This window comes from Cyclopterus lumpus, chromosome 8, assembly GCF_009769545.1.
Source record: "Cyclopterus lumpus isolate fCycLum1 chromosome 8, fCycLum1.pri, whole genome shotgun sequence".
NCBI lineage: Eukaryota > Metazoa > Chordata > Actinopteri > Perciformes > Cyclopteridae > Cyclopterus > Cyclopterus lumpus.
This window is the reverse complement of record NC_046973.1, coordinates 9,770,150-9,783,411: the sequence shown is the minus strand read 5'-3', so window position 1 is coordinate 9,783,411 and position 13,262 is coordinate 9,770,150. Positions and strand designations below refer to the sequence as shown.

General features: G+C 49.7%; 1 protein-coding gene across 4 annotated transcripts in view; it reads right to left on the bottom strand.

Annotated features, from left to right (window-relative positions):
- smg1 (SMG1 nonsense mediated mRNA decay associated PI3K related kinase) overlaps nt 1-13,262 on the bottom strand; it is a 54,338-nt gene that overhangs the window by 5,128 nt on the left and 35,948 nt on the right. For all 4 annotated transcript variants that reach the window (XM_034540419.1, XM_034540421.1, XM_034540420.1 and 1 more), the window contains 22 exons: nt 12,915-13,069; nt 12,287-12,509; nt 10,900-11,146; nt 9,825-10,054; nt 9,384-9,629; nt 9,166-9,304; nt 8,145-8,254; nt 7,781-8,002; nt 7,364-7,557; nt 7,058-7,230; nt 6,584-6,863; nt 5,939-6,211; nt 5,539-5,773; nt 4,642-4,853; nt 3,971-4,124; nt 3,295-3,484; nt 2,701-2,981; nt 2,079-2,288; nt 1,399-1,536; nt 921-1,073; nt 660-839; nt 43-270 (listed from right to left, as the gene is read on the bottom strand). In XM_034540419.1, coding sequence (XP_034396310.1) covers nt 43-270; nt 660-839; nt 921-1,073; nt 1,399-1,536; nt 2,079-2,288; nt 2,701-2,981; nt 3,295-3,484; nt 3,971-4,124; nt 4,642-4,853; nt 5,539-5,773; nt 5,939-6,211; nt 6,584-6,863; nt 7,058-7,230; nt 7,364-7,557; nt 7,781-8,002; nt 8,145-8,254; nt 9,166-9,304; nt 9,384-9,629; nt 9,825-10,054; nt 10,900-11,146; nt 12,287-12,509; nt 12,915-13,069 — 4,473 coding nt within the window. The remainder of the gene's footprint in view (nt 1-42; nt 271-659; nt 840-920; nt 1,074-1,398; nt 1,537-2,078; nt 2,289-2,700; nt 2,982-3,294; nt 3,485-3,970; nt 4,125-4,641; nt 4,854-5,538; nt 5,774-5,938; nt 6,212-6,583; nt 6,864-7,057; nt 7,231-7,363; nt 7,558-7,780; nt 8,003-8,144; nt 8,255-9,165; nt 9,305-9,383; nt 9,630-9,824; nt 10,055-10,899; nt 11,147-12,286; nt 12,510-12,914; nt 13,070-13,262) is intronic.

Sequence of the window (13,262 nt, the reverse complement as noted above, 5' to 3'; positions counted from 1 at the left end):
TAAACCTTAAAAGTGCTTCAATAAGCTGGACCTTGAGTGTACCTTAGACATGGCTCTCAGCAGGTGCTTGACGTCGGCCAATTGGCGGTTGTGGTTGGACAAAATGGTCTTAATGGAGTCGACCAGGAGCTGCAGGGCCTCTCCGCAGGACTCTAGCTGCTGCTCCCGCTCCTCCTGGGTCCTCCGCTCAACGCTCAGCTCCTCTTCCAGCTGCCTCTGGGCACAGCTCAGCCAATCAGGGCTGCCTATGGGCAGGTCCAGCACCGGACTCTGGAGTGACCAACAAAGAGCTTAAAAAGGTTCCGTGTGGAGCCGTTTAAAAGGAGTTTCTAACACATCCTTCGACTGACTGATACACACACACACACACACACGTCAGGCTGAATGTCTCGTTATTCATGGTAAAAACACTGCCTTCAAACAGGACAGACATTAAATAAAAACTCACTAAAGCTGTTAATTAAATCTGGTTTGGTCAAAATAAACCACAAAGCTACTAGGTGTAGCTGAGTGGACTCTTAGCCAGACCCATCACCACACTGCCCGTTCTTCAGAGGCAAATCATTAAAATAGCATAATAAAATGACAGAAATTGTTGACAAAACAATACCCATGTACCCAGCCAATCGCCCAACCCTACGGTCAGAGGTCAAACCCACCAGTCTGTGCAGTAGTTGGAGTTCCAGTGGAGAAACGGTGCTGCTAAACTGGGCAGCGTAGGAGCAGGTTTGCTGGCAGCGCTTCAGCAGCTCAAACAGGGCTGCATCCATGCTGAGGGCCTCGGGGGACCGGGTCCGGAGACCCTCAAAGTTCAGGATGGTGGAGCACAGGAAGGTGACCTGGGAAAAACCCAGCAAGGAAGCTAAGAAAGAGTCCACAAGCTTTACAAACGGGCCCTTGATCATGAACTGGGCTCGTACCTGGCTGGTGCGCTGGTTCTCTCGGGCCACCATGGCGCGCCTCTCCCTGATGGTCATCTCAAAGTCCTGCAGGACGGGGGCCAGTGCCGGGTTGGCTCCCCCAGCCCACTTCAGGCGCTGCTCGATGCTCGCCTCCAGCGACGCCAGTTTTTCCTGAGAACACCAACAGTCAAACACCATGGCTCTTGTTTGGAGTTGTATTTTTCAGTCAAAGTGAGGGAGCTTTCTCTTTCGTTTAGTAACGAGTGAAGATGTCATCAGCTGGAGTAATCCAGCTTCACTTCAGTGTCTTCACCGCTCTGCTCCCTGACATCGCTCAGTGTGTGTCTGTTTGTGAGTGTGTGTCTGTTTGTGTGTAGTGCAGTGCAGTGCAGTGCAGTGAGCAGCTCAGACTTCTGAGGAGGCTGCGCTTTCCATCTCTGGGTGAGCACGTGTGACGGATCAAACACAGGCCGACGTATGTGGTGCCGATACTGACCTGAATGGCCACGATGGATCCCTCATCTTGACTCAGCTTGTACAGCTTCTTCTTCATGTTGCCGAGGATGACGGAGCGGGGGGGAATGCTGACGCTGAGTGGTTGATTATTGGGGCCCAGAACATCCTCATGCTGCCACTGGAAGGGGGAGACACCAAACCACATTGCTGAACACTGGAGGAGCCATTCTCTAGTCTGGAACCTTTATGACATGGCTGACGTCCAGACTAAGCTAACGTGCAGCTCACAATTAAGTCATTTTTGTAGTTGGGTTCAATGTGAGCCTCTCACAGGCACATAACAAATACAAACCCCTCAAGTGGAACTTGTGTGTATTAAAAGTTTGATTTATTTTATAGGTACCATTTGAGGCCGTTCGATCGGCTGAGTTTCTTCTGGTTTTCAACTTATTTCTTTCCACATCTACGCACATGTATGTCTTGTTTGCCTTTCAAAGCACACACACACACACACACACACACACACACACACACACACACACACACACACACACACACACACACACACACACACACACACACACACACACACACACACACACACACACACACACACACACACACACACACACACACACACACACACACACACACACACACACACACACACACACACACACACACACACACACACACACACACACACACACACACACACACCTGAAACATGGCAATGTGCAGCTGGCTCCTCTGCAGGCTGGCCTTGGCGGCCTCCAGGCTGACGTCCAGCCTCCTCAGCAGGTCCACTTTCTTCCAGGCCGCGTCGTAGGAGGAGGCCAGTACCGTGGCTCTGTTCAGCAGCAGCTGGGACACCCGGCCTGATGCCAGGCCCTGCTCCACGGCTGTCTTACAGAGGTCATCCAGAGACACCTTCAGAGCCAGCACAGGTGTTTTAGGATGAGGTCAGACATCCACCGATGTCTACAAGGCTACAAGCTATAAACATCTTTGTGTACTCTCCAGAATGAAAGGTCCTGGCGTTCTAATGTGTTCAAATTGTGCTATATTGTTCATGTACGTGAATAGCATACTAAACAAAGGAACTGTACATAAACATTATTATTATTATTATTAGAATTTATGTTGCAGCTGATTTAATTAGGTACAGAAACAAAATCACTCCATGTCTTCTCCGCTCGGAGTGGAGCGCAGGCAGACGTCTCTGTGGCCAATATCGGCATCACACCAGAGCCGAGATTGATGAATAGCACTTCTGTCCCTTTGACATATCATAATTGTAGCTCACAGGTGGTGTTGAGACCGGAGGAGAAAGTCCAAATACCTTGCTCTCAGCACCAAAGTCCTTTGCCTCCACCTGGGCGACAACGTCGAGGCCGAGGGCCGACAGGGTGCTGCAGAGGGCCAGACCCAGGGCCTGGCTGGGCAGACCCATTAGCATCTGCCGAACAAACTCTGCTGTGAAGGCCTTGATGGGGCGGGTCATCTGTTCCTCACTGACTACTGCCACACCCGAGCCTGTGGCACTGGGCCGTCGGTACAGCGGCTTCCCCAGACCAACGGGTCCGTTTGTAGGCAACAGGTCCTCAGCTGGGGAACAGGTACCTGCGCACGCAAGATGAGTCACACAAGTCAGATCTATGTATTGCTACATGGTAGTGGCGGAACGGCCCACTGTGGATCCGTACGGATCCCCTCGCAGTTCAGCACGCCTGTGAACATTGGATTAATTACAGTTTAACGTTAACCATCAGTGTGAAATAAACTTTTACCGACGATTGTTCTCCTCCAATTTTCAGTCAAATATGTGATCAGGACATCGTTGATGTTTTTCTCGACTCAGCTCTTGTGACATGTGACATTGTAGACAACCAGTCTTGTTGTAATTGGTGTGAAGAAACATGTGCAGTACTCTTACCGGACAGAGTCTGAGCAAAGGAGGCACACAGTCGGAAGAAATCGCGGATGGTTTGCAGCCTTTTGAGGAAGAACACGTCTTCCATGAGCTGCCGCTGATTGACACCGTCAAAGAAGTGGAGCTGTGTGGCCCGAGCCTCCCTCAGAACATCCACCTTCCTCCAGGCCAACGGAACCTCCAGAGAACTCAGCTGAGGACAGCGAGGAGAAGACGGAAATGGGGCGTTTGGATATCGGTAACCATAAATAAACTCAAATTATGATGAGTGATGGCTCAAGGAAAAGTGGATTACATGTACTCAATATTTTGTTGACCGCTTGACAAAACTACCATCTCCCTTTGTGCCAGAGGTCTGCATTGGCCTGTCTATGACCATACCTGCACCAGCCACAGGCCCATTGTACTGAAGTCAGTCACAGGCCCAGAATCAGTAGTCTGTGGAAATCTCACTTCACATAATCTTTGAGATATTGTTTTTGAGAAGTCCTTGAAAAGCTCTCGTATAAATAGACGACATTGGCTTTAACAACTTTCTAAATGCAATGTGACACATCAGCGTGCAAAACTCAATATCTGAGGAATCAGAAACCCAACAACATTAAACACCACGACACAGGAAAGAACATGCCCAATGCCATGTACAGCCCATTAGATCTGGAGGACAACTTGGTGCTACCTTCTCTGTGAGCTGTCCAAACGCAGTCTCCAGCTGGGTGAACATGCCATCAAAGGCCACCAACAACATTTGACCCGCAGACATCTTTGGTGTGTCCTGGCCCGGTCCGTCCATACGAGGCTGGATCAGCTCGGAGTACTGAGCACGCAGCATTCTAAGCACAAAACGACAGACTTTTTATACACACACATTTTCAATTATTTAAAAAGGGCAAGTGTGTAGCATTTTGGGGGATCGATTAGCATAAACGAAATATAATATTCCTAACTCTGTTTCAGGTCCCTATACACTAATGACATCAAAGTTATCTTAGAATCAGCCATTTATACCTACATAGGAAGCACCTCTGCACGGAGCCCGCCTTGTTTCTACAGCCCACAACGGACAAGCTGGCCCTACAGAGACTTACCTGAAGGCCACTGGAGTTCTGGCACACCTGTTAAAGTGTAGTAACATGAGCCGCAGAGTGCTCAACTGTCTGACTTCCATTGCTCCTAAATCATTATGGTAAGGAGGGCCTCTGAGCAAGGAAGGCGTCACCACGGTTTTGCCCTTGGGTTTCTTTTGTAGCCACGCCCCTAAACACCACTAAATCCTAAAAACTGTCCCTTTAAGCAAATACTGTGTCTGATTAAATCCATGACAAGTGGGACACAATAGCAGCTGCCTACCTGGTGATGTGGAGGCAGTGGTTGTGCCCGTCGTGGTCCAGGCCTGTGGTGGCCTGCAGACTGTCGACCAAACCCTGCAGGCCGAGACCATCAGAGCTCTGCTCCACCAGCTGCTCCAGCTCTGCCAACATGGACTCCAGGGTGGGCTCTCCTTTGACCATGCAGCGCAGAGCCTCTGGAAAGATGATCTGACGGAAGTTGGTGTTGAGTTCCTGTCGTGAACATGGAGACCCAGCAGTGTCAGAAATTGCTTTGAATTACCCCAGTGGAACGTCGTGCTCTAACAACTCAATCTTAAAAAACAACATGTTTTCCCAGAGTGTAAAGCCTCTTTTCCGGGACCTCCCACATTCACAGTTACAACAAAAAGACTCTCAATGGTGGTAATGAGGGTGGAGCAAGTGCTGCTTTTTCCCTTTCCCCACCCAGACCAGTAAGAATCGAGCTTGCTTCTCTGACCACTTGCACTAGGTACTGTAAATACGAGGTAGCTTGCATGTCTTTTGATGAATAGATCAAATTCACACAGCACTAGGTCTCAAGCCTATCTGGTTCTCAAAAACATCATCATGCAATACAGAAAACTTAAGTGCAAAAGCAAAAGCGTGTCAAATTAGTCACGCTCATCCCGTTTAACCAATTAAATTCCCTTTTGTTTGACTGACGTGGAGCAGTTGGAATGAATGGGTGTTTTATGAATTGATGTCCCTTATGCTGTTTGTTGTATAATGTGTTGATGCTGTAATGTGTGTGTGCTTCGATTGTTTTAAATGCCCTGGAAGCATCACGTCTGTGTAAATAAAAGCTTGCTCTCAATGGCCCTCCCCATTTAAATAAAGCTTTTAACAATAGAACAACAAGTGCCGTTTGATTTCACTGTCTTGAGGGTGCGTGTACCTGCAAGCAGGTGTACACAGCGTTGGCCAGGTAGACCGCTTGGGTGATAGCTGAGGGAGCAGGGAGGTCCAGGTCATGGGGCAGGAGTGGGCAGCGCTGTAGCAGGGTTGCCAGGGCACTGATATTTCCAATCATACCGCAGAGCTCCTCCAGGAACCACGCCCCGTCCCGAGATAGCAGGTCGACCAGCTGCTCTCCAGCACTGGCAGCCGCTCCCTCCATCACCATGTTCCGCCTGTGGGGGAAGGGTGTGGGAAGGGGATGGGGGGGACACTGAGTGACTTCCTTCTGTTCACCTGCAACTTTTCTCTTTCAGAGAACCCGTTCTAAAAGCATCAGACGTCTAGAAAGAATAAGCTGGATTTGATATATTTCCTATGTTGAAAGATGTGTGTTTAACCTGCAGAGTGCGCAGAGGGCAGAAGTAATGATCCCAGCCAAGCTGAGGGAGCCCGGCTCCCCATTCTCCCGGAGGAAGACCGTAATGCAGTGCTCAATCTCCTGCAGCTGCTCCTCACAGGCCGCGGCGGTCGTGCCCTCCGCCTTCAGTCGCTCTGCATGGTGCATCACGCGCTCATTGGTGTCAGCCACTTGGTGCTGCAGAGTCAATTCCACACTGGGCAGGAACTGGGAGGAAGCAGCAGGAGGCTGGGGGGCAAACAGCACCTCGTATCTGCAAAGGGAGGAGGGAACAAAGATGAAGTGTGGGTAGGACACATTCCAGGAGTACGACAGATCTGATCCAGTTCACCGCCTGCTAGAGCAATTCTTTGTGGCCTGGGGAGGAAATCCACAGACTCCCTTAACAACCACGCGGTGTTATCAGTTGTTAAGTTAGCTTTGGTGTACATTTGACAAGGTAGGATACATGAAGTTAATTCTTCCTTTGTAGAAGGCCTGTGACGGTACAGTATTGCAATATTTATCGATTGGAGCCTGAGTCCTGCCCCAGATCACCGACTCTGCACAATCAGGAATGGAAATGGAACCAGGGATCTTAACAGTGTTAATGAAACCATAAAGGAAAGCCGCTGCAGGTCCTTACTGTCTGTAGATGTGCTGGCAATGATCCACTGTCATGTCTCTCAGCAGCTCCTCCAACCAGGCCTTCCACTGGTGGGCGCGGTGGAGCAGCAGCGTAGCCCGCGGGTACAGCAAAGCCACCGTAGCATAGCTGTGCAGCTGCTCCAAGCAGCCACGAAGGGCTCCGCGGCGCTGCTGCAGCAGCGAGCTCACCTCCGCCTCCAGGCTCTCACACTGACTGATCAGGTGGGCCTGGCCCGCATTCTGCAGGAAGGCTGTGGCCGGCACATAGCTAGGAGGACCTGCAAGCAACATGACAATACGTTTTCCCCATACTCGTTTATAGATATTATAATATCTGTCAAATGTCACCACAGTGCATAATAAAATACATGTTTAACCCTAATAATCACCCAACGGTATCTAGATAATTAACTACACCATATGCAGAACTCCATCCGTTCATTAGGCTGCCATCGTTTCCAGTGGGACTTACCAAGATCTATGGGGCTGCTGATGTCCTGCAGCAGGCTGGCCAGCTGGGTGGCCTCCAGGTTTGAAAACGCCGCCTGGTACTGGGAGATCCACTGGTCCAGGTCGGCCAGCTTGCTCTGAATGGCCTCCTGCACCGTCCGCTGTCGCGACTGCAGCTGGGTGTGTTCAGAGTACCTGGGACAAGGAGGGCTGGATAAATACTCATTGTTGCATGCAGTATCTCTATGAGCCATCTGCCCGACGGCTCACGGCATATAAAGAGAGAGAAAACACAAAAGAATGTGGTTCATATTGTGCGGTCTCAGACCTTTGCTCAAGGGTGAGGATAAGATGGTCTGGGTGGTTCTCTGCTCCCTCCAGGAAGGCTATCTCCTCCTGAAGCTTTGCTTGTAGCTTCTCGCCCTGGCAGAGCAGCTCCTGCAGGACCAAATACTCTTCCACAGCCTCTTCCACTTGCGGCAGCACAGCCAGCATCTCGTCACGATTCTTAAACCAGTTCACCTGCCAGCAGTCAACACAGTCCAGCAATTACACTCAACATCCTCACATGCTCTGCTTCTGGTTTGTGTGCAGTACTGAAACACATCAAGGGTAAAATGGTCTCTCTTTTATAGTCTTCCGACCACTCAAAGCGCTTTCAAACTTCTTGTCATCATTCACTCCCACTAATACACTGATGGCAGGGGCTACCATGCAAGGTGCCACCAGCTCATCAGGACTTCACCTTAATCTCAGCCACCCTGGAGGAGAAGAGGGAGCGTGTGATGTCTCTCTCCATTTCCCTCTTGCTCTGCTTGCTGTCAGCCTGCTGGCCTCCTCCTCCTCCATACACTGCACCAGCGAAGCCCACCTCCCCTCCGGCGGTCCAGTCCACCAGGGGATCATAGACGAAGGCCTCCAGGAGAGTCAGTAGGGTTTCTCTGCCCCGACGCATCATCTGAACCACCTACAATGACATGTCGGACTTCAGCAGAGCAGCAAACATTGGTGTTAGAGATCAGGACTAGGTGCGGCACACGATTTGCTTGCACAAGTGGTTTGACATGCATGGTAAGAATACACACAGATCAGTGTGATATGACAGTAACCTGTTCACAGGACAGCCTGAAGATGCCCTCCACCCCAGTGACTCCCAGGGCCGTCTCAATGTTGTGAGTCATCCTGAATGGGACCTTCTCTGGCACCCGCAGGCTCTTCCCTAGTGACACACAAAACAATGGAAACAGTAAACATACCATTCTCTCTTATTGAAGCGGCAATCTTCACTTCTGAAAAGTGAAGACAATGAAGTGCTTAAAACCTGCATTTTCTGTAATGAGGGGGAGGTAACAAGGGGGCGACTCCTCTGGTTGTATAGACGTCTATATAAAATGACTACTTCTCTCTTGATTTATTCCCTCAGAAAACATTGTAAACATGAGTTTATGGTCTCAATCTCTAGCTTCACGTCTTATTCAATACAGCATGATGTTCATTTAGTAAATTAATTAAATTAACAGACCATTAAGCAGGGGACGCTTTAGGGCGGGGCTACAAGGTGATTGACATGGCTCTAAGAAGAACATAGCAGGATGAAAACAGGTTCAAAAGCTAAAGAGAGAAGCTAAAGCTAAAGAGAGAGTAAAGGGGAACCGTGGGATCGAGGCAGAAGTCCATGAAATGACGGAACAAACCTACTCCTGGAAAGACGGGGATGTCTTTATTCACTGTGACCATCATTACAATACATTCAGTATACCTTCAGTACCTAGCATAGCATAGCAGTGCTAACATACTGCGTTAGCTCCACAGGTCTTCCTCTAACCTCTCCAGGTAACGAGGATCACTGTCTCACAACGTTCAACCACAACGAGCCCCAAATCCTCCAAACCAGGCTGGACATGTGAAACAAGTCAGATTGTGATCCTGATCAGAGCGGTCATGATGATATGCTATTATTGGCCAGTCTGCATTCGAGGGCTGGACTTGGCGTAGGGTCAATCTTTATGACATGCCTCACAAATGAATTTAAGCGGCAATGAAAATTGGAAACGAGAATATAAAAATCAGCAGAAACACACGAGTCAGCATACGAGCCCACTGTCTCCCATTACACCAGTGGAAACTGACCTTTCTCAAAGCATACGTTGTAGTCAATGTGCACAACCTCTCCGGTGGTCATGTCAATCAACACGTTGTCAAGGTGACGGTCGCCGAGGCCGATGATGTATCCCACCATTGACATGACGGCAGTGGATCTGGCATAGGACTGCAGCACAAAAGAAAAGGAATTGCAACCAGACAGCCCACAGTGAGGGAACATGTGTACCACACTTCACTCTGATTACCTGAGTAACCCTCCACCACTCACTGGGCGTGGTGCAGGAACACCACAGCTCCCTGGCCAGCAGGTTGGAGGGCGTAGCCTCCATCAACTCTTTCAGCACCTCCTTCATGATGCTGAGGGGCCAGTCTCGTCGATTTACGTCCAGACTGAGCCCCACCGCCTTCAGAGCTGGCCCGATGCGGCTGTAGTACAGCTCACTGGGGCGGGGAACTGGAGGCACTGGCTGCTGCTGGAATGAGTCTTGGGCCTGGTCAGGACAACAACACAGTATGGAAATGTCAGCTTAGCTGCCAGGAAATACTCTCAAACTGCAATGAGCCTAAAAGTGGGAATACAAACAGGACAGGTGGCCAACCAGTTGCCTGGTGTCATTTTAACAACACACTCTTGCTGTTCACCTGGTGGAGTTTGGTGGTCTTTATTCTTTACATATCACAGGTACCTTTTGAGCTTGCAGCACAGCCTCCCTCTGCTGCCAGCGCTTGTAAAGGCCAAAGAGGGGTGTGGCGCCGTCAACCCACTGGATGAGTCCGGACCGGGTTCCGAGGGGGGTGACGGAGTAGTGGCGAGCGTGGAAGTGTGGCTGCTCCTGCTGGTTGATCTTGGTGAACATGGTGTTGACGATTGACAGGAACTGCATGATGCGCTCGTCTAAATGCAAGTCCTCCAGACCTGAGGCAGAGACGGTTGGAATTACTACTGCAGTACTACCCACACACAGTGCAACCAGGACGGGTACACAGGCACACGTGCAGAGAGAAAAGGCAGTTTGAATTAGCTCTGAATCTTAACTAGTTAACATTACATATCAGAAAGAAGGGTTCACACGGATTGATTGGACAACCCAATAGCCTATATCTGCTGGAAGGATGACCTTATGGTTAAAAGAAGGATAATGTCCCACTCTAGATATACTCAAGCCATAGGTTTTAACTCATTAGTTCAGCATCAGATTTCACCGGCTTTCATTCATTCTGTGTCGCCGGCGACTGTGGGAAGTTACATCTTTTTTAATATGGGACACTTTATCCATTTCATTCTCTTTGATGGGAAACAGTGATCCCAGCAAGCAGAACATTGACAGTAAAAAGTGGCTTTGCTGGATGCGTGCTACTCGACACTAGACCGGGAGTATTCTATTCAAATTCAACGAGGTCCAGTTAGACATTATTGGGATGTTCCGGACCTTTGCATGTGCAAATTCTCTTAGATTATGATTTAGTCCCATATATATTGAAGTAGTCTAGCAGTTGTATTCAATTTTTGGTAACAACTGACTGTCAAATCAAATAAATTATAATAATATCTCAACAATATTTATCATCAGTTCTCAAAGTACTTAATTAAAGAAACATTTATTTAACCGAATTGTCCTGCAGCTTTAAATTCAGTTAATCCAGGTGTAAAGCCACAATATTATATTATATAATTTTGTCCCCCCCCACACTGATAGCTCTAAATCAGTAATAATTCTTACTGCCAGTTAAGTGTTATTTATTAACATCACCATCTCCTACCTTTAAAAAGGTATGGGTAGTTGCGTCCATCTGAGCCCAGGAAGAAGAGCTTCTTGGGCTTGGTCTTGGTGGGCAGGATGGTGATGGTGTTGCCAACGCTCTGTATGGTGACGGCGTCTGATGCCGATACCTCGCCCGGCAGGGCCATCTCTGTCGTGGTCATGGACACCAGGCGAGGACTGATCTCATCCAGGTGAAGCAGATAGCTGGTCCTCTTCTGAGCACGCTGCTGCAGGCTCATCATGATCTGACCAGCAAACACACACAAGTGGACTCAAGTTTGCAAAAGCTTTTTGTGCACCATCCATCCATCCATCCATCCATTATCACCCGCTTATCCGGGGTCGGGTCGCGGTGGCAGCAGGTTCAGCAGGCCGACCCAGGCTTCCCTCTCACCCGCAGCACTTTCCAGCTCATTCTGGGGGATCCCGAGGCGTTCCAAGGCCAGCCGGGAGATATAATCCCTCCAGCGTGTCCTCGGTCTTCCCCGGGGCCTCCTACCAGTTGGACGTGCCCGGAAAACCTCTAATGGGAGGCGTCCAGGAGGCATCCTGACTAGATGCCCGAACCACCTCAGCTGACTCCTTTCGACACGAAGGAGCAGCGACTCGACTCCAAGCTCCCCCCTGATGTCCGAGCTCCTTACCCTATCTCTAAGGCTGAGCCCGGCCACCCTACGGAGGAAGCTCATTTCGGCCGCTTGTATCCGAGATCTCGTTCTTTCGGTCACGACCCAGAGTTCGTGGCCATAGGTGAGGATTGGAATGTAGACCGACCAGTAAATGGAGAGCTTTGCCTTCCGGCTCAGCTCCCTCTTCACCAAGACGGACCGGTACAGCGCCTGTTTTACTGCTGCAGCCGCACCGATCCGCCTATCGATCTCCCGCTCCACCTTACCCTCACTCGTGAACAAGACCCCGAGATACTTGAACTCCTTCGCTTGGGGTAGGCAGTTTGCCCCCACCTGGAGGGAGCAATCCGCCGGTTTCCGGCAGAGCACCATGGCCTCAGATTTGGAGGTGCTAACTCTCATCCCTGCCGCTTCGCACTCGGCTGCAAAACGCCCCAGTGAATGCTGGAGGTCACGGTCCGAGGAGGCAAACAGGACCACATCATCCGCAAACAGCAGAGAGGCGATCCCGAGACTCCCGAACCGGATCCTCTCCGCCCCCTGGCTGCGCCTAGATATCCTGTCCATGAAGGTCACGAACAGGACCGGTGATAAAGGGCAGCCCTGGCGGAGGCCAACACCCACCGTGTGCACCATGTATAATCATAACGATGTATGTACAGACGCATTGAACCATTATTGATGCTACATCCATGCAAAAGAATCTGGATCTGAAATCCTTAGCGACTCAAAGGCATATTCTGAACAGTTTCTAACCTGTTTGAAGGGAAGCCAGCTGCTGGCGGGGTTGGCGGGGTTGGAAGGGTTTCTCAAGCGCTCCAGGGCCGAGGTGATGGAATCCCCGTAGGTCTGCTGGAACCAGGTCTCGTGGGGCGTCTCCGCTGGAGCTGCTGTGATGCTGCAGACGTGATCCAGAGCGAAAACCACGGGGCGCATCAGAGCAGAGTGCTTCTCGCGCATAATAGCCGTCTTTTCGTCCCTGCAGCACAACAAGAGTGTAACTAGACTAGTGGAGCATAGAACATCAACAAGTGGTTTAACACAGTGTGTATGCTTGGTCATGTTTAGATAAACTAACTTGTATTAAGTTGTCGAAAAAGAACATTGTACAAGAAGGAATGACATTTTTCTTTCTTTTTAACCAATTAGGTTTCACTTAATCCAAGTAATAATCAACAGATCAATAACGGACCACAATAGCTGTTAGTTGCAGTCCTGAGGAGCACACTGGTGTTGAACCCTGAATTACAGGGTGGATTTGTCAAACAAGGAGTCAAAATGGAGACACAGCGGCCTCTTCACTACTATCCTGGTCCTTTTCATTCATTGAACACAACATTAACTCAAAGGCTGAATGCCAGCAGTCCTTGAGCTCGAGCCTCACCTGCGCAGCGTGTTGTTGTTCTGGACTCTCTTAACCTCATCCTCCAGCTGCTGGATCCTTCTGAGGACGTGCATGTGCTGCTGCTGCAACACGCCCAGCCACAGTTCATCCCACAGTAAGGTCACTCTGCGCAGTTCACCCACCAGCTGCTGGACCTGATGGCCACACAGGAATAATTCATGCATCAGATTTAACCCTTGCAACACTGCGAAAGAACTACGTGGGTATTTATGCCAATCGTGAAGTAATTTCATATCTCTTGAATCTGTACAACTTAAGCGCAAAGGTGTTTCATCTGCAATGGAAATATTTCCTCGCTGCCTATATTGGTATTTATGCTTATTGTGA